Genomic DNA, 24,815 nt, shown 5'->3' on the forward strand with positions numbered 1-24,815 from the left:
GCAAATAGAGAGTTACGTAGGGCGGATAAATGCAGATTTTAATCAGAATTATTGTTTATATGATGAAACAAAGTCAGGCAATGACAGTAATGTAGGAAAGACTGCCATGTGCAAGAAAACACTCTGAACTTACGACAGATTTTGAAAAAAATAATAAAAAAAATCCCTACCTACCCTACCTAGAAATTTTGGGAAGGTTACCCGAAACAAACAATTTTTTTTTGGCCTAACCAATCATATTGTGCAGCATATAAAGCTGCACTCTCACAGTGACGGTGTTTGCTCTTTCAATTTTTTGTCTTTGCCTGGAAACCATTCATACAAGACTTCTGACAAAAGATCAGATCACAGGTTTTCATATTTAAGGTCGAAAATTGATGTTTTATTGCAAAAAGCTTTCCTTATGCTTCAAGAAAAAAGAAATGTGGGGAAGTTTTTTTCCAAAAAAATGAGATCTGTTCAATTTTGAGTTTCTTTGCATGTCTGAATTTAAGGCATTTCAAAATAAGGTGATTCTAAGTCATTTTGTTTTAAATTTTTCAAAACTGTCTATCTGTGAGAGTGCAGCTCTAAATTCAATTAATTGGGTTAAAATTATTTTAATGAAATTATATAACAGTTTGTTTGTATTTTGCAGTTCCACCTGAGGCGGAGATGACGCCACCAAAGAAAAAAATGGGAAGACCAAGATCAACGGAAAAGAAAATACACCAGTGTAACGTTTGCTTTAAGACTTTCTCAAAAAGCGGAAACCGAAACGCACATTTGAAAATCCACTCGGGCGAGAAGCCGCACGAGTGCAGGGTGTGCGGCAAGAGATTTTACACCTCGAATAGTATGAAGACGCATTACCTTACACACCTGAAACTATGACAACCACATACAAGTTAGATAGTTATGATTGATTGGCAGTTAATTTTGATAAATTTTGACCAATCAATAAACCTTTTGGCTAACTTTAACCAAACCATAGAAATGACCAATAGCCAATTGTGTAAAACTGGTTAAGTTTTTGGACTTGGTTAAAGATATCCAAAATGTTTATCACCTGGGGTCACTGTCCCCGAAGATTATCAAATTTTTTGTGGGTGTATTGGGAAATTTTAAAGTTAAAAGAACAAGCTTTTCTCCTGTGAATGAGAAATTATTAAATACTAGTTTCTTTCCCTTTAAAAAGACCTAAAATGGCTGAAATATCAATGATTTTGGTGTGAATACGGTATCTATTGCAAATCATGATAGATAGTATTCAATACTGAATGAGATGAAAATAAGCAAATTCAACTATCCTCAAAACTACATCACATAATTTATAAGGATGTTGAACAGTACAGGTAAACACTTTTATTATTTACTTTTGATTGGGATTTTTTTTCTGAAGATTGGGAGAGATATCATATATTTTGCTTTGGGAAAGGGTCCAATAGTCAGACCTGTGGGTACTTAAGAAAAAGCCCTGGTATTTCAAAAGAAATGTAGTGGGTGCGGAGTCGACGGGTTCATGTTTTGCCATTAAGCATTATTATAGTGTGTCGGTTATCTGGAACAAATATTGAAAGTGTGAATAAGTATGACATTATATAGTTATGACAAATTTCTACATGTTTCAGAGTTCTTAATTTCAGGACTATCCTGAAATCAGGATTGAGAGCTATTAACTTCAGATTATTGTATACATTAGCGGATTAAGACTGGGGTCCGTCCGGCTCATTAACTTTCCCTTGTATGGACAGATTTTAAAATAACTTGCCACATGTGTTCCACATACCAAGATGACGTGTCACGTGCAAGGCCCGTGTCCCTACCTCTAAGGTCAAGGTCACTCTTAGGTGTTTATTCACAATGGAGTGCTGCATATAAGGACATAGAGTATAGGTTGTCACGTCAGGGCTGTAACTTTCCCCTGTATCGACAGATTTTAAAATAACTTGCCACATGTGTTCGACATACCAAGACGACGTGTCGCGTGCAAGACCCGTGTCCCTACCTCTAAGGTCAAGGTCACACTTAGGTGTTTATTCACAATGGAATGCTGCATATAAGGACATAGAGTATAGGTTGTTACGTCCGGGCTCTAACTTTCCCTTGTATGGACAGATTCTAAAATAACTTGCCACATGTGTTCGACATACCAAGACGACATGTTGTGTGCAAGACCCATGTCCCTACCTCTAAGGTGAAAGATACACTTAGTGTTTATTCACAATGGAATGATGAATATAAGGACATAAAAGTGTAGGTTGTCAAATATGGGTGGTATTTTTTATGTTCAGAGGCAATTTAAAATAACTTGCCATATGTGTTGACACATAAAAGCAAGATCAACTTTTCATGTACTGACCATGTTCATAGGTCAATGTCACATTCGGGGGCATTCGTCACATACTGTGACAGCTCTTGTTTTATCTTTTTTGCATGCATGTTTTTGATGACTTGTATCAAGTTAAATGATTATTTTGTAGTAATAACTATTGAACAACTATATTAAAAAATCATAATTCAATCTCATTTTATGAAGTTAAAGGTACTGTTGCCAAGCAACCTTTAATGTTTTGTTTTGCTCAGTAATTTTGACACTCATTGATATCTGACACTCGTATGAAATGCATGAATATCTTGTAGCTATGTAATATTTTTTGTACTATAATGCTGACAATCTAATGAAATCCATGTTTATATTTCAACTGTGTACTGTAATTGTTAGCTGTTTTATTGAGCACTATGGTTTGTGATGAATAAATTGGTATATTGATTATAGATCTTCCCATTGATTATTTTTTTCTGATGGTGAAATATTGGATGGCTTTTGGCAATCGCCAGAATATTTTCAACCGTAAATAATCTGGTTGTATCCTTGCGGAACCAATGAAATTGCCTCATTAATTATTCATGATTACGATATTTTCCTAGCCAAATTGCCCACAGTACACAAGGAAGCATAACGTTGTGTGTATCGGGGGTATCCGTTGTGTGTATCGTGGGTATCCGTTGTGTGTATCGTGGGTATCCGTTGTGTGTATCGGGGGTATCCGTTGTGTGTATCGGGGGTATCCGTTGTGTGTATCGTGGGTATCCGTTGTGTGTATCGTGGGTATACGTTGTGTGTATCGGGGATATCCGTTGTGTGTATCGGGGATATCCGTTGTGGGTATCGTGGGTATCCGTTGTGTGTATCGTGGGTATACGTTGTGTGTATCGGGGATATCCGTTGTGTGTATCGGGGGTATCCGTTGTGTGTATCGGGGGTATCCGTTGTGTGTATCGGGGGTATCCGTTGTGTGTATCGGGGGTATCCGTTGTGTGTATCGGGGGTATCCGTTGTGTGTATCAGTGGTACCGATGATGCTTTAGAGGTAGATGATTAGGATATTACAGATTACAGACACTAAAACAAGATATAAAATATAAAGGATTATAGGTTGTTTTAGTGTAAGATCATAATATATTTCACCGAGTAAGCATAAATTGTTTTTGGCGTTCATGAGCAAAAAACATATGTTATATAATATGTTTATAACATTTAAATACTGTTTTAATTTCGACAAACAAATATGATTTTTTTGCAACACTCTGAAAATAATGTTATATGATACTTCAATTTGTAAGAAAATAAAACAGTTATGTTATTTTGTTTCAGATTCAATGGTGGATACCAAAACAGAGGAAGGTCAAGACACGAGTATGAATGGCTCAAACAACAAACGATATCAATGCAGCTTCTGCTACAGGCTGTTTTCCAGAGCTGGAAACTTAAATACGCATATGAGAATTCACACGGGCGAGAAACCATACGAGTGTAGTGTGTGTGGCAAGAGGTTTAACAGGAGTAATAATAGACGGGCCCATATGCGGGTGCATCTTAACTTCAATGAACTAAATGTTTTGTCCAGTTAGTTTAGTGATTAGCGCCGCACTTCTCACCAAGGCGTCGCGGGTTCGATTGCCAGCATGAGGGCATGCGAGTTTGGATGGTGGCCATCAAGCAGGACAAATGGGATTTCGCCAGTTTAATTTTGGTTTTCCCCACAACATAAGACCCCACTCTCGGGCAATATCGTAGCTTTAAGTGACTCACACATGTTTTTGGACAAAAACATTAGTTTTCCCGGTAATGCATCTGAATACACTTATTATTATAATATTAGTGCATTTTACAAACCATGAGCGAGTTACTTTAACATAAGTTAATATAACTTTCTTCAAAATCGTAAAATAAATAACCAACTAACTTGAATGGCAAAAATGTCAACTCTGCATCTTTAAAGTGAATGTATAAACTGTTGTGTCTGCTGCAAAATATTTCATGAGTAATGATATGATGGGCTCGTCTGTGTGTGCATCTTAAATACACAAATGTAGAATGGATAAGTTCAATAATTTCAACAGTTCATTTTGTACAATCAAGAACAAGTTTGTGTTTAGGTCAGATTTTCATTTGATTCCTATGCGGTTATACAGATAGTGTCTAGAGTTGATGTAAAACTGTTTTCTTGCATACCGGATGTGTGTTTCCGGTCATTTGACCAGTGCTGGAAAAACCCATCTTACATACCCCATGTAAGATGAGTCACGCGCAACAACGCGCCACTTCTTATTTCATTAAATTGTATGGTTTATGAACAATATATTATGTCATTTCAATAAAGCGCAATCAAATATATATGTTTGCAGACTTTTAATAAAAAATAGAACATACCGGTAAATAATCGTTAAAAAACGCTATTTTTATTTATTCAAAATTACTGCGCTCTATGACGCCGGTAAACAACGTTGTACGCGCTTTTTTGTGTAATTGTACAAAAGTTTGTTTTCAACATCATTTTTCCACAAATTGATAAATTTAGATATGCAAGAAAAATTATCAATCATGTTTTTCCGGTCCAGATCGAAAAATCCGACCCTTAGGCACGCTGTGTGGCTAGTAACTCGGCAAGCCTCGTTATTGGCTAAATACACACGTACCCTCGGGTCTGATTTTTCTATCCGTAACGGGAACACATGATAGATACTTAAAGTCTACAATGGGCTGATTGTTTACTATATGATTAACAGCATTGTTGTTAACAATTTAAAGTTGAAATATATTAAAATGTGCTCATTTATTTAAATTAAGTAAAGCTGAAACAGTTGTCTCAAATCTTATTTGAAATTTAATATGCAGAATACAAGCATGAAACTTCCAAAGAAGTTAACATTTCAAAGTTAACAATAATGACATTAACAAAGTTGTTAACTTTAATAAAGTTCTGAACAACCAGCCTAATAACATAATTGCCTATTCATACATAAACATGTAAGCAGAATAGGTGTTAATACAAGACTTCTTTGTTTATTATAGATCACTAATACACTTTATTAACATACCAATGTAAATGGTTAATATAATTACATATTCATTGAATTCTCTTGTTCATTCATTCAGATGTATACATATATACCCGTATTGTATAAAAAGAATACTGTCATTTTTTCTTCAGAGACATTTGTATCTAATATTGATGAAATGTTCACTTGCTATCTATTGGATAATTTGCAGTTTTAAAAAGGAATTGATTGGTAAACATTAATTTTTGCATAAATGTTGACCAGTCAATAAAACAATTTTTTTTTTTTTAAATGCAAGCATTTACATGAGAACTTGACATTGCGTTCATATTTTTTACAATAAAGCACCTTGTGAAACATGTATATAAAACTATTTACTTTCTCCATTTTTACCATATGTGTAGATATCACATTTTTATACACTTTAGTGCAATGTATTTAGCTAAACTTTATGTGAATAATGGCACTAAATTTGGAATTACTTTTGTGAATGTAATCTGACGAAGAACCATAATTTTGATATGAGGCAAATGGCCAATTTTGTGTTTTGGGACATATATATATGTTTGTTAAATCTGATGTGAAATATGTTTAAATAAAATATGTGTATTATTACTAGCTTTTGTTTGGATTAAAATGTGTGCTTAAAATGCTATCCCTGAACACTGAATTAAATACAACTATGAAAACAATACTCAAACTAAGCAGATACAATGAAACAAAAACAAAAATTCATTAAATTCAAGCTGATGTGTTTTGATCTATGAATTACATTCAATGTAACTCATAAGAAAAAAAAGACTAAAAGCATTGTCAATTGACAATACCAAAATGCATGCATTGTATAAAGATTAATTTTTGGAGCATACTGGTACATAAATAAAACATCATAAGTTATCCTAGAAATGTGTTAGCTTCTAGATAGTCTACGCAGTGTCATTAACATACATGTATGTATTGAGTTGAAAGTTGTGATCGAAGCATTGATGATTTTCAGAGCATACATGCCATATCCCCCGGCGGGGGAAAAAATCCCCCGGAATTTCGATCCATCCCCGGTCTCCCGGTGGGAGATAAAAATCCCCCAGAATTAAAAAAAAAAAATACACAAAATTTTTTTTTTTTTTTTTTAGATATTTTGCATCAGGCAATAATGACAAAGTGAAACCACAGTATGTGAATGAAATTGAATGTAACGAAACAACTCCGCAAGGGTGAAATGACTGTTTAAAAAAGGTTTGATAAATACCAAAAGAAAACAAGTGATCAATTAATTAGAAGAAATGATCAAAGGCAAAGAAATATTACTATTTTGGAAAAGGTAGAAATTAATAAAATTCATTCCATTCTCTTAGTGTCTGAACGTCATCATAGCTGATAGTTTTAAGCATAATTTTTTTAAAAGACTTTGGAGGAAGTTAAATTTAATGTACAGTATTACAACATGACATGACAGTGTATCATAAGAATATGATAAATCATGACATAAAATAATTCTGTATAATGAAAAAGTTAAGAGGTTTTCATAGCGAAATATAATTATGTGAATTCATTTTTTCGTACTTTCGCATCTAAATATACTTTGAAATTTCGCAAACTTAAACCTGCTAAAAAATCCCCCTGAATACCACCAAAATCCCCCTGAATTTTTAGCCTTCTGAACAAATCCCCCTGAATGGTCTCCAGAAAATATGGCATGTATGTCAGAGCATGAATCAGAGGCGAATTTTGAATCTATGATAGGCGACAGAATTAATTTATCTTTAAAGTACCATTTGCCAAAGTTGCAGTGCAATTGTTTATAGACTTCTTTAAGTTTCATTTGCAGTTACAAGTAAATGCTTATTATTAGTTTGACTAACAAAATGTATGGAATATTAACAAATAGTTAATGTATTGCATCTCTGAACGGTGGTTATATTTGTACATAAATAATTAATAATGTTTAATACATGTTTTTTTTACAATTTCAGGTTTGATGTATAACAGCAGACCTAGAGGACAAGAGCTACCGGTATATGAACAATCCAACAAACGCTACCAGTGCAGCTACTGCCAAAGAACGTTTTCGCAATCTGGAAACCTGACCACCCACATGAGAATACACACTGGAGAAAAACCGTTCGAGTGTAGTGTTTGCCTCAAACGGTTCCGCAGGAGTAATAATATGAAGACTCACATGCTTGTGCATATTAATAAGTCTTTTTAAGATTTGAAAAAATGACATGAAAATTGTAAGGCTTATCAGATTCAAAAGGGTACCTATCCAGGTCTTTGGGTCAAGGCATATTTTGCTGAAGGACTTAAAGCTGCACTCTCACAGATTTACCATTTTTACAACTTTTTTATTTTTTGTCTTGGAAAGAGCAAATTTTTGCGTAAATATCTGCAAACCAGTGATATAAGACTGCTGACAAAAATATATATATGTTTGGTATATTTGAAAATCTACGATCTGATTTTTTGTCAGCTGAATTTTATATTATTGTTTTGCAGATATTTACGCAAAAATTTGCTCTTTCCAAGACAAAAAATTGTAAAAATGGTATATCTGTGAGAGTGCAGCTTTAATTTGTAAATATTATTATATACATGTACATTAAACCTCTGAGCGTGAGACCATATTTGCCAATGGTATGTCTTACTTAAGGTTGAGTTTAGTTGGTGCTTGTTGGAATGAAAAAGTCCGAAACTGTGTCTCTTTATATTCATATAGTATAACTTCACATGTGTATGCTTGCTAATTTTGAACCTTTATATTTTCATACAAATAATGTGTGAATTGTTTCGAGATGCTTATGTGTTTTTTGTGATAATTTGAAACTGATTTCGCTTGTTGCAATATGTGCAAGGAATGAGCAAGTAAAAGTGTTTTTATCCCCCGCCTATGAAATAGGGAGGGGGATATTGAAATGGCGTTGTCCGTCCGTCCGTCCATCCTTCCTTCCTTCCTTCCTTCCGTCTGTCCGTCCGTCAACTGCGTACTTGGAGTTATTGCCCTTGATTTTTTGGAAAACTCTCATTTACAGCCATTTCTCAGTACTTAACTAGTTGGTAGAAATTCTTGAAACTTGAAATAAATATGAACCAACATACTGCGATGATGACTGTAAGCACAAACAAGCCATCAAGCACAAACAAGCACATCGTTGGTGGGGGATATCTTTTCACTGAAAATGCTTGTTTATCAATGCTACAATCAAACAATTTAAACATGACACACATACAATAAAGTAATAGAAATATAAGTTGTTCATAGTTCTTAATTGCTGGAGCATTTACAGAAACCAAACCATTTACTCATCCAATTCTTCCGATGTTGGTGGCATAAACCATGGCTTACCATTGCCTTGAAAGTAGCGGTTTTGCATCCCCTGTACACTGCTGTATTTGGCGATAACCCAGCATGTATTGATTAAAAGTATTTGAATGATTACGTTGTTTTTGGTAGTTGTTGTTCGACATTGTGTCTCATACCTTACATTTAATTGTGCAGCGAGGGGCTTGTCTTTCATGTACTTAACTAGTTTGGTTTTAAAATTAAGGTGCGTACATGTACCATCAGATCGTCAGCAGTGAAAACAAAATCAAATTCACATAGTGTCCAAAAGATATTTCAATTTAAATATATCTTTTTCATGAACATGAAATCATTAGTCAAGCATCTATCAATGTAAAGACAAATTCAAAAAATGAAAGTAAAATACAGACTATATTAATAATATTACAATAACATATCATTTGAGAAAATATTTAAAATATTGTTACAAATGAAGGTGTACATTTAATAACATGTACATGAGTCCTTAAAGTTGAGACAATAAAACAGTTGTTGACATCTCATTAAATATATATTATTTTCTGTTGTTTTATTCACGATTTTTTCATATTTATTTTTCTACGTAGGACTACAAATTTGTTCACTTTAATGTATGGTTAATTTTAAACTTATATATGTTATTTATTCACCAATGAAGGTCAAACATGTTTTGAAACAGTTTCCTTATGGTATTAGGCCAATATTAATTAATTGCTAGATTTTAAAATGAGGTGAGGGGTGGTATCTCATTTTTTATTTTTCTTACATGTTTCACTGTTGAATATGTGTTCATGATCGTTTCTTATTTCATAAGAGAACAGATACAGGTTTCTCTAGATGAGCCACGAACACCATGTAACAATTCTCTGTTTAACAAATGCAAATGCACAGCCCATGAGTTCATTTTTTTTTTTGAGTCAATAAAATTTAAGACCTGCGGCGAAAAAGAGAAGGGCGGGGATGAACATATAGCATTTAATTTATAGTCGCCTTAATAATAATATTAAGATCAGAGTCAATTTTATCACAATTCTATTCACACAGTTTTTATTTCAATTTCAGACCAAGATGTAGGGCCATATCGATCTGAAGGCTTCGTGTGCAAATGGTGTGGCAAGTTTTTTGCACGGAAATCCAGTTTGGAAGTCCATTATCGAGTGCACACTGGTGAAAAACCGTATACCTGTCAAGTATGCCAGAAACAGTTTAGTGCCAAGAGCAACTGGAGAAGACATGTGAACGTTGTACACAGCAATTACACATCAACATTGGCAATCGAATGATTTATAAGTGTAAATTGCATGCATTGTTTTTGCAAACAAACATACATGCCATATCCTCCTGTGGGGGGAAATCGCCCGGAATTCTGACCCATCCCCTGGTCCCCCGCCGGGGATTCCATATCCCCTGGATTTTTTTTGGATTTTTTTTAAATAGCTGAAGGTTGACAGTGGAATGCATCCATAATATTATGAGTTTGAAATTCCATGAAGGACCATGATGACTTAAGTCCAAATACTATTGTCATATGAGTGTTTCTGAATTTATTCTTATTATATATCAAAAATGTAGATTTTGCGTAAAAATTCCTGGTGTAATATCAAAAACCCATGAAATTCAGACCGAAATCCCCTGGGAAGCCTCTCAGAAATATGGCATGTATGTGCAACTGCGATCTTAAGAATTACAGCATTATTGTTCTACGACAGAAATTACCATACAATATCATTAGTATTGGAATGTTTCATGAAAATGAATGACAAAGTGATGTTTTTGTCTTAAGTATTTACTCAACTTCTGAGTACATTATTGTTATTCTGTATATGTTGTTGAAAAATAAAATTTGTTCTGGTTATATCATTTTTTTAGGCTGTAGGCTGCTGGCCTACAGTATTTAATACCTTAAATCAGTTTTCGTCAGATCTACTTTTTGACATGATGAGTTAAAGGAATTAATGCGCCGGGGTCACAAAATTGGAAATATGGTGTTATGAGGTTTAAAATAGTGCAAATTAAAAGAACACTATTTAAATTTGTTTATAAGATCGCATCTTAAATGTGAATTTGAAAGCAAGTCAAAGGTTCTTAAAAAATCTTGTTGATGGACCAAGAGGGATAGATAATTACGCAGAAAATGGAAATGTCGCCGGCCAATATCGGTTTCATTTAATTAACTTTACACTAGCAATAAACTTGCGAAATGAAAGCAATGTTGATATATCCTAGTACTATGTACTGTTATCAGTGACTGTTATGTACACTGAATTGTAAAGAAAAGTAAAATCACACTTGTCGCGCCTACAGCCTTTCAGCGCTTTCATTTATTAGATGGTCTGATTTTTGAAAAAAATGACAAGCTATTGTCTCCATTTCATTTGATTGCCCTCGTCGTCGTCGTCGTCGGAGGCGTTGGTTAAGTTTTGTGTTTAGGTCACTTACATTGAAACTATGTAAGCTATCACTTTGAAACTTGGGGAACTTGTTCATCTAATCCCCTTCTTCACATTGTACCATAAAGATGCTGAGTCTCACCTGTTTGTTTTGGGTAAAAAACATGAATTTTGATTGATTTTGGTTGATTTTGAGAATTGGACAGCTTCTTCAATTTTTGTTGGATTGATTTCAATTTTTTTCACAGACAATAAATGGATAATGCACTTTAATATACAAAACAGGTTTTTGAGTCACACTTTTAGAAGGTTAGGGGGAGGGTAAGAGATATTTTAGTACTTTTGGACTTTGTAATTTTTGGCTAGTCTTTTAGCTAGTTTTGTGCTTGGGTCACTTACATGCAAACTATCAAAGCTCTCACTTTCAAACTTCGGAATATCTTTTCACTATCAAATGTGTGTAAAAGGATAAAATCAGACGAGTGTTCAGCACCTGTAGGCGGTGCTCTTGTTTGGTCATAGTAATTACCTTGTATTTCTTTTACCTGAAATGTCTGTCACCGAAGTATATGCTCTATGCAATACAACTGGTTAATTCATTTGTTTGGTTAAAGAAGATCATATTTGACAGAGTTATGCCCCTTTTTATACTTAGATGTTTGCTATAACTTTGCCATTTTTAGCTCCACTGGCCGAAGGCCATGGAGCTTATGTCGTCACAGATTATCTGTCGTGAGTGCGTGCGTGCGTGCGTAAACTTTTACTTTAAACGACATCTCCTCTGAAACTGATAAGCGGATTTTGACAAAACTTCACAGGAATGTTCCTTTGGTGGTCCTTTACCAAAATTGCTCAAATGGTTCCGGTCCATTGCACAATATGGCCGCCAGAGCTAAAAATAGCAAAATCTTTAAACGACATCTCCTCTGAAACGGTTCGGCAGATTTTGATGAAACTTGACTGTAATGTTCCTTGGGTGGTCCTTTATTAAAATTGCTCAAATTGTTCTGGTCCATTGCACAATATGGCCGCCACAGCTAAAAATAGCAAAATCTTTAAACGACATCTCCTCTGAAACGGATAGGCAGATTTTGATGAAACTTGACAGAATTGTTCCTTGGGTGGTCCTTAACCAAAATTGCTCAAATGGTTCCGGTCCGCTGCACAACATGGCTGCCAGGGCAAAAAAATAGAAAAACCTTTAAAGAACATCTTCTCAGAAACCGATGATCAGATTTTGATGAAACTTGACAGAAATGTTCCTTGGGTGGTCATTAACCAAAATTTGTTAAATGGTTCCAGTCCACTGCACACCATGGCTGCCAGAGCTAAAAAATAAAAAAAACTTTATACGACTTGTCGTCGAAACCGATGACCTTTTTTCGATAAAACTTGACAGAAATGTTTGTTTGGTGCTCCTTTACTCAAATTGCCCAAATCATTTCGGTCCACTGCACAACATGGCAGCCAGAGCTATTAAAGTAAAAAAATTTTTTAAATAACTTCTCCTCAAAAATTGATGATTGTATTTCTATGAAACTTGACGAAAATGTTCGTTAGGTTGTCTTTGCTTGAACCTTTTGGCCAGTGGAGCACAGGCACTGATGTGCCTCTTGTTTAAGATTTCTTTATCAAACTTTCAAATTGTATTGCTTTTCTCAAAAGGGTTGTTATGCCCATAAATTTTGTTAAGGGGAGCAGAGGTGTAGAGGTTTAGGTGTCTGCCGCTCATCATGGAGGCTGCAGGTTCGAACCCCACCAAGGTCACGACCGTACCTCATATGACACCCGTACTGGTTTCACCAGGAAGCCGACTCGAGAGTGACTTGATAAGCTACAAGCTTTCTTGGAAGTTTCTTCACAATCGAGCTTAAATAAATAAGTAAAAACTAAAATATTCAAACTTTAAAACAAAGAGACCGCTGAGAGGAAGCATACAAGAACCATAACTCTGCCTTGTGTGTTTTTATAATTCTACCTTAAATAATAATCTTGATACACACTGAGATAACTGGTGATAATAGAATAACAAACTGGCAATCAGCTGGAAAAAACACTGGTAATACAATGGTAAAACACTGACAAAACACTGGATATACACTGACAATGTACACAATTTTCGTAAGGGATAGCCAAATCTATTTATCCAATATTTACTGTTGACCAATCAAATTGCTTTAATGTGCGAACTAGCTAATAATAGCATTCAATGAAAAGTACAAACTAGCCTAAAGCTAACTTTAGGTCAAATTATCCAAGTATTATACATTTTTAATAGGCTAGTTTGTACATTTGAATGATTTGATTGGTTTATATTTATTTTTTGATAAATATTGACCAATCAATAAACATTTCAGCTTCATGTAACTTTGAGGAAACCAAAAAATAACCAGTTTTATACAATTGCCTGCCAATTGTTGGTCTCTAAACAGGCAAAAGGCAGATGTGTTTAACATATATTTCTTACCCATAAAAACTATTAAATTAGGCTTAGTATCCATCATTTTGCTTTTTAGCCACCTGAGCACAAAGTGCTCAGCATGAGCTTTTGTGATAGGGTGATTGGTTGTCATTTTTAGCTCGACTTTTCGAAGAATAAGGAGTGCTATCCTAGTTACCTGAGTGTCGGTGTCGGCGTAACCATGTATGTTAAAGTTTGCGTACCACCTTCACAGACATGTTCCTTTGGTGGTCCTCTTTTAGATACCTTACCATGGTAACCCAAAGGAAAATCTTCTCAGATAGCACTGGCCCAATTTCAAAATAATTTCCCGGAAATGTTCCTTAGGTGACCTTGTAACAATTCCTTCACCCCATTTTGATTCATAAAAAACATGGTTGCCAGGGGTGGGCGGGGCTAGTGTCCATACGGAAAACTGTGAAAATCTGCTCTTCAGAAACCAATGTCCTGATTTAAATGTAAATTCACAGAAATGATCCTCAGGTTACCATAGATAAAATTCCTTCACCCCATTTTGATTCATAAAAAACATATTTGCCTGGGGCGGGGCTATAGTTTTCACTATATATGTCTTTTTGGAAAACTTATAAAATCTTCTCTTCAAAAACCATTGGCCAGTTTTTTTTAAATTCAAATAAACCATTGGCCAGTATTTTTAAAAATCAAAGAAAGCCTTTGTCCAGAACGTTTTTTGTTTTGTTTATGCTAAAGATTATGTAGTGTCAATTTGATTGAAGTTAATTGGAAAAACGTGTGATATAAATATGATGCTCAACAACATGGAAATTGACATAGTAATTGCTATGTTTGATTTGTTAAACAAAACTGAAAGTAAAATATACAATTGGAGTAAATTGAGATTTCACACATGAGAAAAGACCTTTGAATTTAGTGTCTGTCACAAATGATTTAACCATAAAAACAACATGAAATCTCACAAGATAATTGAGATTTCACACGTGACAAAAATCCTTTAGATATCAATTCTACAGTTGGTTTGTGAATCAGTTGGTCCAGAGCGGTAGGTAAGTGCGTCGGTGGGACCATGTGAACTAATAATTTGTACATGTATTGCTATTAGATAAGGATATATACTTATAGCTTTAATTTAAGAATATATAGCACTAAAGTGATATTTCATTTTTATCTTTCTTGTTTCAGGTTCGTCAATTCACTGCAGAGGTATGGAAGAAATGGCCCCAAGTACACATGCGAAACCTTACACGTGCAGGTATTGCCAAAAATCCTTCGCTAAATCGGGAAACCTGACATCCCACGAGAGGATTCACACAGGCGAAAAACCATACCAGTGCCAAGTGTGCCAGAAAAGATTCAACCAGCGCAGTAACATGAGGTCTCACATGGCTGTCCATTATATCACAAAGTGACAGAGTTGCTGTAACCATGAAGTGACACAGTTGCTTTAGTCATGATGTGCGCAGCTGTTTTATCATCAAGTGACACAGTTATTCTATCACTAAGTAACACATTTGTTTAATCATGAAGTGACACAGCTGTTTAATCATAAAGTGACACGAATTGTTTTGATCATAAAGTGACAAAGTGGCTATAATCATAAATTTATACAGTTGTTTTATCATTATGTGACACTGTTGCTTTAATCATACAGTGACCAAGCTGCTTTAATCATACAGTGACCAAGCTGCTTTAATCATGAAGTGACACAGTTGTTTTATCATGAAGTGACCCAGTTGTTTTATCATGAAGTGACACAGTTGTTTAATCGTGATGTAACACAGTTGTTTAATCAAACAGTGACCCAGTTGCTTTAATCATGAAGTGACACAGTTGTTTAATCAAACAGTGACCCAGTTGCTTTAATCATGAAGTGACACAGTTGTTTAATCATGAAGTGACAATAAATCTACACAGTTGTTTAATCAAACAGTGACCCAGTTGCTTTAATCATGAAGTGACACAGTTGTTTAATCATGAAGTGACACAGTTGTTTAATCATGAAGTGACACAGTTGTTTAATCAAACAGTGACCCAGTTGCTTTAATCAAGAAGTGACACAGTTGTTTAGTCATGAAGTGACACAGTTGTTTAATCAAACAGTGACCCAGTTGCTTTAATCAAGAAGTGACACAGTTGTTTAGTCATGAAGTGACACAGTTGTTTAATCAAACAGTGACCCAGTTGCTTTAATCATGAAGTGACACAGTTGTTTAATCAAACAGTGACCCAGTTGCTTTAATCAAGAAGTGACACAGTTGTTTAATCAAACAGTGACCCAGTTGCTTTAATCAAGAAGTGACACAGTTGTTTAATCAAACAGTGACCCAGTTGCTTTAATCAAGAAGTGACACAGTTGTTTAATCAAACAGTGACCCAGTTGCTTTAATCAAGAAGTGACACAGTTGTTTAATCAAACAGTGACCCAGTTGCTTTAATCATGAAGTGACACAGTTGCTTTTATGGTAAATTAATACTAACACTAGAGCTCTAAATTTAATTTTTTGTTTTGTTTTATCAAGAATATTTTCACATGTCATGTAAAGTTAAATTGTTTGTTTCAATGTCTGACTATAAAAACGTATGTGCGTCCCTTTTAATAGCAATTTGGCCACCCCTTTCATCCTTAACTTAATGAACATTGCCCAGAATGGTATTATATAGGCATTTAAAACAGCATAAGTACAGACAGGACCCAAGTATCAAACAACATAATATATACATCAGTTTTTGACCAGTCTTCAAAAAACTCAGTCAGAATATTAATCGGCATTCTATTTGGGACCAGTGTGTAACAACATGGGTTAATTGGGGGATAAAAATAGGGCACTAGTTCGAATGAAGAAAAATAAAAAATCATTCATAAATACAACAAGTGTTTACCTTAATTGTGCGTTCTTGCATATATACATTTGTCACGAGGTCACATTGTGGAGGAATATTAGAGGCAACATGTTCTAGTTCCCCTGAAACGTCGTGGACTAGTTAGGACAGGCTCGGTTATGGGGCATGTACGTGGAGTCCATATGTTAATGATTGATGTTTGTTGTACTTTGAAACACTCTTGATGCCACATTTTCCGCATACTTTTTATGTTCAACTTGAGGTTTGTGCACATAAACTGGTTTAAAACCCCCAGTTAATTTACATTTTACTGACGGTTCCAAGGCGGTACCTAACAATTCTTGATAAACATACCTATTTTTTATATATATAGTATGTATGCACTGTGCTGTTTGTGGAGTTTGTGCTGTTCTTCTATGGTTCTTGTTTGTGATGTTGTGTTCTATGTCTTTGGCGTTTGCCCAGTGCTACTAAACCGGGTTTATGTTTAAACTTTTTGCTACTGAGCTTGTTTCTGTAGCTTTTTGCATAAATATTGATCGAAATGTTGATTTATATGCCATCAATGTCAAGTACGAGTATGGATCATATCCGAACAACAAATTGCTTTAAATACAAGGATCATTTTCGAATAACTAATAGCTATGGCGAACGATATACGAATGACCTTCATGCCAATCTTGTTTTGAATGATATACCACAACATAATATGTTGTTTTTCTATAGACTAGGCACAATGCCAGAGTTATGATTAGTATTTATCATGACAATGTATAATGGTATATAATAGGTCAGAGAAATGTTTAATGTATAGTTCGATACCCCTTAGTGAACGAGGAAAATTAATTAAATAATACTTCCTTATTAATAAACGCTTAAACCCACATGACAAGTTGTAATGGTATTATGAACAGTAAAGAGTAAAGGTCCAAAATAAGCCCTTGAGGGTGCGATTTTATCCCTAGCTTAGTAATCATGGTAATGTTTTGTTTTGATGACCCCGACATTTGTTGTCATTTTCCGTTACTATGCGCAAGTGCAATCCATGGGCATTCAACATTGCATGATTGATAACTACCCATACATCGCGAGCGGAAAAGGTCACTTAAAGATACCCCCCCCCCCCCACACACACACACGAACGCACGCACGCACACACACAGCATTAACAACAACACTCCCGTCTGTTTCAACCACTCTCAGTATTATTATATAATCTGGCTTAAGTTTCATCATAGGTATTTCTCACAGATCTCATTCATATTATTTTTACTCTTATTGCATAACGTTTTTTATCACTGAATATTCTGATTTTGTCAATAAGTGTGTGTCACTGTATGTTTCTGTGAAATAAACTGTATATGTTTGCGGATTTGTTTTTAATTATTTTTGCTAACTATCTATTGGAAATGTTTTAAGTGACATAAGTTACTGGATATTCTATGTTTTGTCGGAAAATAGCTATTAGCTAGTGTTATTTTGTTTATCATTACTGACTTTAAGCAAAGATTATCTTATCTGACCTTGTTAAACACAATGGAGAATCGAGCCGTACTATTCACGAATATAATGGAGCTGGTGCGTTCAAATCCGAGAAGAAACATGTAAATTTTGAAATATTATTTTAAATTATCTTAACCAGTATGCTGTGTGTAGAATGCGCATTATAAAAATTTAAATTGGTATCTTGTTGGTTGCTGTTAATTTTGTCATTGTGTCCTTAAAGTTGAAAAAGTTTCTTGACTGTCGATTTTGGAATTGTACTCCTTCAAATCGTAACTCTACAAAGACAATTATTTCGACTTTCAGGCCATTTTAAGTATCAAAAAAAGTTACAAATTGAAAGGTTTAATTAACACACATGCAGATTAAGTGTATTCATCATTGAATTGCGAAAAGATACATTTTTTTTATAATGATTTATTTTTTCATCGAAATTGAGCGCACCTGCTCCATTGTATTCGTTAAGATTTCGGTTTGATTCTCCTTTGTGTTTTATAAAGAAGAATACATTTTTTTTTCTTTTACCGTTTGATATAGACATAGTGGTCATTTGTTGAATTTGAATGTAAGATCAAAATTTATTTCACCGAATGATCATAGAAAGCTCGCAGTAGAAAGCAATTTACTTTTAATCACGAGTGAAAAAGATTTTGATCCTACACTGACATTCAACAGATTTTCGAGGGGTTTATTTTGAAAATTGTAAAATTTCAATTTAATTGGCGTTAATTGGAAAATTGCTTGATATAAATAACGTCGTATCGATATTTGGCTGACGCTATTTTAAAGATTTTCAACCTAGCACAGTAAACACTACCTTACGTTTGTTACAGAAAAAACGGAAACCAAATTCTTTCAAAAGCGGTGAAAATATAGGCTTTTTCAGCTAAAAGCATAAAGGAAAATGATTATTTTCAATCATGTATGTTTCTCACGATAGTCTTTAAGAAATAAAAGCTTAACTAATATGATAAATATAGTTATATCAACACTTTTAATTTTTCAGGCTCATGGGGTTCTGAAAGCGACTGGGGCCAGAGTTCAGCCAACAAACTTCACAAATGCCCATACTGTCCGAAGACGTTCGCTCACTCGGGAAACCTGACCCCGCACTTAAGGATCCATACTGGAGAAAAGCCCTTTCAGTGTGATGTCTGTCACAAGCGATTTAACCATAAAAGCAACATGAAATCTCATATGATTGTCCACTTAAAGACTTGAGATTCCATAAAGGAGAAAAAAAAACATTCGAGTGTACATAGCGTCTCACATGATTGTCCACTTAAAGAACTGAGATTCCATTCAGGAGAAAAACCATTCGAGCTTGTACATAGTGTCTCACATGATTGTCCACTTAAAGAACTGAGATTCCATTCAGGAGAAAAACCATTCGAGCTTGTACATAGTGTCTCACATGATTGTCCACTTAAAGAACTGAGATTCCATTCAGGAGAAAAACCATTCGAGTGTACAGTGTCTCATATGATTGTCCACTTAAAGAACTGAGATTCTATAAAGGAGAAAAAAACATTCGAGTGTACATAGTGTCTCATATGATTGTCCACTTAAAGAACTGAGATTAGCTATAAGCTGTGTCGCAACTTAAGGGTAAGTGATGGCCCGTACAGGATGAGTTGATGCCATTCAATTAAAGTGAGCACCAAATTATCTAAATATATACTTGTTTTCATAACATAAATATTGTTCTGTAATTGCTTGTAAATAAACAATAAATGTTTAACATAAACTTTATTTGCGTTTTAGAATAATGAAATTTAATTGAATAACACAGAAAACATTTCTGGACTTGATTTGTGTGCTACATTTTGTTAATGCATAGATCGACATACGTAGTCGTTTATATTAATTTGATCTCTTAAAGGTTCTTCATTCAAAAACGTTTACCTTGTCTATTATGAAGAATAGTTTATGATATTCGAATTAAACGGAGCACATATGCTTCCAGTTAATCATCTGGTCATACCTCACTGACTTCATACACACTATCGGTAAATTATTAATAACACATAATCCGATTAGCTACATCGTCCTTAGATTCAGTTAAGACCAATATTGAATACCAGCCCGGTGACAGGTGACTGACATTGGAGCTAAGAAGTTTATTGATTGAACTTATTCCAAAGTACAGTTCAAAGGAAACTTCATCGGATGAATAGAAAGTCTGCATGTGTTTTCAAAAAGTATGTGTTTATCGATCCTATGTTGACGTTTTCAAAAAGTGTAGGTTACTGCATCCTTAATAAATTAAGATCCAGAAGCTGCAACAGACATGTTTGTTTACTAGCAGGAATTCTAACAGGATTTGATTTTCAATCAATGACTGTTTATTCTCCACCTGACTTTACCTACCTAAGTTTTACGGCACCACTGTGATATGGGCCATACGCGTAAATATGTATAATCAGGCACCGACTGATCAAGTCCCTTATAACTGGATCAAGATTTTTCCATGGTATAAGTTTCTGTATTATTCTCATTTTAAAGAGATTAAGTAATATGTTTAAATAAAATGAGATGCTTTTGTTTGTTACGGTCACGATTTCTCGAGTAATCGGGGCCGAGTTCATAACTGTTTCTGCCCTAAATCGACTGAGAAACTCGAAGCTTCCGCCTAAGCATTTTACACTTAAATGGCCTCGATCATGTTTTGGCAGCACATATAATTTTCCCGGTTATGCAACTAAAAACACTGATATCATAATTATTTTACTCTTTGATACCGAAATTTCAGACAAAAATACTATTAAGTTATAAAAAAACAACCTGGTTTTAGTGGGGAACGAACCTGTTTAGGACACACTTTGGGTCAAGCCCGTTCTGAACTCTTCGCCCATTTTCCATCGAAAACAACCTCGAATGTATGCCGACACATCAGAAATAGTAGAACGTAAACTTTTTAATTATTGTATTAAATAAGTATGCAGTAGTGTTTTAACTTGTACTTTGTATATTTAAGTTTAAATTGATAACCAGTGAAGTGAATTATAGCATTAATAATTCAGATTCCCAAGAGTAAAATGATTAAGTTCAACTGCTTAATTGAAATTAATGCGCGATATACTTGCCGGTTACTTAAATATGAATATTTCTGACTTTGTAAACCGTCAATATACATCTGAGATTGTTTTTATGGAAAATTGCCGAGGAGTTCCGAATGGGTCAAGTCATAATGCAGCCATTCAAGGGCGCGTGCCGACCATTATACTCCTAATGGTTTGCCACACGTTATGTCGTAATAAAAAAGTGCAAGTTACAAACCATGAGCGAGTCCTTTTGATAGTGAATATTGCTTTCAGAACAATGGCCGCCCTTTCTCTTATCCTTTTGGTGTGACATTTACCTGATGACCATGAGGTTGTCTGCTGATCTGGTAGCAGATGCTTTGCGGAACCATAGTTCACACGAAAAGTTAAAAGGCGCACACTATAGGTTGATAAAGAACATGAATTAATAGCTACGTAGCCACGAAATCCCAGTTTAAAATTCGCCAAAACATCGCTAATATCTCTTTAACTGTACCTGTTTCATGTTGTTTTTTTTGTGTTTTTTATCATTAAGGTCAAATGAGGAAAATACGATAATGCATTAAGACGTTTTTTTGGCACCAATCTTTATTGTGCGCCTTTAACCATATCGTGTGACTTGCGCCTGAGAAATATAGGGCGTGATGTTAAAATATAGAACAGAAAAGAAAATTATTTTTGACTTAATCATAAACAACTCATCGTCACATTATACACATATAAAACAGAAATTTAGAACACACACACACACGCACGCACGCACGCACATACACACGCACACACACACACACACACACACATAGTAAATCAAAACATACATAGTTACATTATAACGCGTTTTAAATGATTTTTGTATAATAGACAAATTTTTTTAAAAATGAAAAGAAAAAAAGGAAATCATCAACCAAGTAAAACACAAATAAGCGTGCATGATAGTTGATACGTCATGTGATTTTGTAATAGGTAGATAGTGTGGACTACAATTTTACTTCATATGTTCTCAAATGAATATAACCATTTTACATGAATCACGTTTTTGTTTTCATGAGTAAAATATTTGCATTTACAGGCGACTGGATGTTCAAAAACCGAGGCCATGACCCACAAACGACAGGAGTTCAATGCCCCATCTGTAGCAAACGGTTTAAGTTCCCTTCCTGGCTGGAAATGCACATGAGGATCCACACAGGAGAAAAACCATTCATGTGTAGTGTCTGTCATAAACGATTTAACCATAAAAGCAACATGAAAGCTCACATGGTTGTCCACCTTAAGAATTGAGAGCTCATACAATTGAAAAACGCTTGGTGTGCAGTGAATTTCGCAAGCGATTTAGCTTTAAAGGCAACATGAATTCTCACAAAACTGTTCATCTCATGAATTGAGATTTCACACATGAAAGCCATTCGGACGTAATGTAATTCATAAAATAATAACCAGAAAAGCGACATAAAAAATAACCAGAAAAGCAACATATAGTTTAACATGTCCACCAAGTTTGTCTACCTAATGAAGTGAGATTTCTCACATGAAAGAACTCCTTTGGAGTGTTATGTATTTCACAAACGATGTAGCTATATAGACAACATGGACCCTTACACGGTTTCCTACTGGATTGAGACTTCATACAGGGAAAATGCGCTTCGATCGAAGTGAATTTCTCAAACAGTTTACCAATAAAAAAAAATGTAAAAAGTAAAATCACGTTTTTCGCGCATACAGCCTTTGAACGCTTTTAGCGTTTTCATTTTATAAATTATGATTGACCAATGTCACAGGGTGAGAAAAGTGTGCAGCCAGACCGGGGCTCGAACCCGGGACCCCTCGCTGTCAGGGCGAGTGCTCTACCGACTGAGCTACCGGACCGCTGACACACCTCCACACCACATGTGTAGGTATCGGTACCGTGACACCAATACTGTCTAAGCCCAAATTAGGATGTAATTTCGGGGTTGAAGGTGGAGGCTTCATCAAAAGAAACTAGAACCTTCCACCAAGGTTAAGTTTGACGACATCTAGCCCTTCATCAAGGGCAGTACACATTATGTGTACAATGTCAATTCTAGGAGTAATTCATATTATTTAAGATAATACGTTTTACGACTTGTGTGTTTAGTTTATTGTCGTTTGTGCACTTGCCTTGTCCTCTAAACAGTTTTTTTTAAATAATCGAATACTAGGCATGTCCCTGTATTTTTTCATTGTATTATTGGATGCATGTAGAATAGAATAAGTTGTCAGTTTCAAATGATGTTTACATAAAGCAGTTGTCTTGATATCAAAGGGTATTATTTTTACAAGAATTGCTTGCATATGAGCAAAGAACGTTGTTTTTTAAAATTAATATCATAAACGACGTCGCTTTAATGAAACAACAGTGAAATAAGGGATATATATATATATATATATATATATATATATATATATATATATATATTGTTTGTGTAACGTACTCGTGTGTAATATATGTTGGTGTGTCGTAATAAATGAATAACAGTTGAAGTTGTGTGCGTTATTTAGTTTTAGGTATATAAAGCTATAAGTCATCCACTTACTATTAGTGATTTAAATACAATATCCCATTCGTTGTCATTCAGTGATTTAATTTATTAAACTCGTTAACTCAATTGACAAAAACTCGCTTTTTTTCTGTTATATCCATTGAAGAAATCTGACCGGCAATTAGCTAATATTGATGTAAAATTTGGGGTGATCCCATATAATTATGATATCATGTGAACGGTATGTGTGTGATGGTAAAGTTTTACAGTGGAACCCCGTTGGCTCGACCTCGTTGATGGCCCGAACTGAATGACCGATTTTTTAAACTAAAGGTAAACAGTTCCGGTTGGCTCGAATTTTTCAAAGTTCAAGGCTGTTATCAAATTTGAAACTTTACCAGAATTACTTTCCATGTCCTTGTGAGTATGTAAATGATTACTTACAGGCGACAGTATGTTCCAACCCGCTTGGCTTATGGTATTTTCGCCGGTCCCTGGGAGTTCGAGCCAACAGAGTTCGATTGTTATCATATTTGAAACTTTACCAGAATCACATTCCACGTCCTTATGAGTATGTAAATGTCTATTTACAGGCGAAAGTATGTTCCAAAGCTCAGGACAGACACACCACACCACAGGCGGTGAGCACCAAACCACAGGCGGTGAGCACCAAACAACAGGCGGTGACCACCAAACAACAGGGAGCCAATGCCCCGTCTGTAACAAATGGTTTAAGTTCCCTTCATGGCTGGAGATGCACATGAGGACCCATACTGGAGTAAAGCCATTTAAGTGTGACATATGTGGTCGAGGATTTGGTCGGAAGGATAGCTGGAGAAATCATAAACTAGTTCATATGAATAAGGGAGACATATAGTCATTTGGACATATACGTACGATTAAGTATGACATATGTCGTCGGGGATTTAGCGGGAAGGAAAGCTGGTGAAATCATAAACTAGTTCATATGAATAAGGGGGACATATATCTTATGCCAGTGGACAAAAGTCAGTTGGACATAGATTTGGCAAGAAAGATAGCTGGCGGAATCATTAACTAGTTCATATGAATAAGGGGGTCCTATAGCTTATGCCAGTGGACAAAAGTCAGTTGGACATAGATTTGGCAAGAAAGATAGCTGGCGGAATCATGAACTTGTTCATATGAATAAGGGGGTCCTATAGCTTATGCCAGTGGACAAAAGTCATTTGGACATAGATTTGGCAAGAAAGATAGCTGGAGGAATCATAAACTAGTTCATATGAATAAGGGGGACAGTTAGCTTATGCCAGTGGACAAAAGTCAGTTGGACATAGATTTGGCAAGAAAGATAGCTGGCGGAATCATTAACTAGTTCATATGAATAAGGGGGTCCTATAGCTTATGCCAGTGGACAAAAGTCAGTTGGACATAGATTTGGCAAGAAAGATAGCTGGCGGAATCATTAACTAG

The 24,815-nt window shown here is 35.0% G+C and overlaps 1 protein-coding gene and 1 non-coding gene across 9 annotated transcripts in view; one reads left to right on the plus strand and one right to left on the minus strand.

Annotated features, from left to right (window-relative positions):
* Positions 1-24,540, plus strand: part of LOC128206118 (zinc finger protein 302-like) — a 53,562-nt gene extending 29,022 nt beyond the window's left edge. Inside the window, exon 5 of one of the 8 annotated variants that reach the window (XM_052908368.1) lies at positions 23,957-24,540. In XM_052908368.1, coding sequence (XP_052764328.1) covers positions 23,957-24,240 — 284 coding nt within the window. In that variant the 3' untranslated portion in view covers positions 24,241-24,540. Of the gene's footprint in view, positions 1-637; positions 2,725-3,637; positions 5,701-7,298; positions 7,802-9,706; positions 10,500-14,656; positions 15,075-18,824; positions 19,280-21,931; positions 22,330-23,956 lie in introns of those variants that run through there. The other 7 variants (XM_052908378.1, XM_052908376.1, XM_052908374.1 and 4 more) reach the window with 7 other exon arrangements.
* Positions 22,656-22,728, minus strand: Trnas-uga (transfer RNA serine (anticodon UGA)). Its single transcript has one exon. It is a non-coding gene; the product is annotated as a tRNA-Ser (tRNA).
* Positions 24,541-24,815: the final 275 nt, after the last annotated feature.

The sequence above is a fragment of the Mya arenaria genome, chromosome 10, assembly GCF_026914265.1.
Source record: "Mya arenaria isolate MELC-2E11 chromosome 10, ASM2691426v1".
In the NCBI taxonomy this organism is placed as follows: Eukaryota; Metazoa; Mollusca; class Bivalvia; order Myida; family Myidae; genus Mya; species Mya arenaria.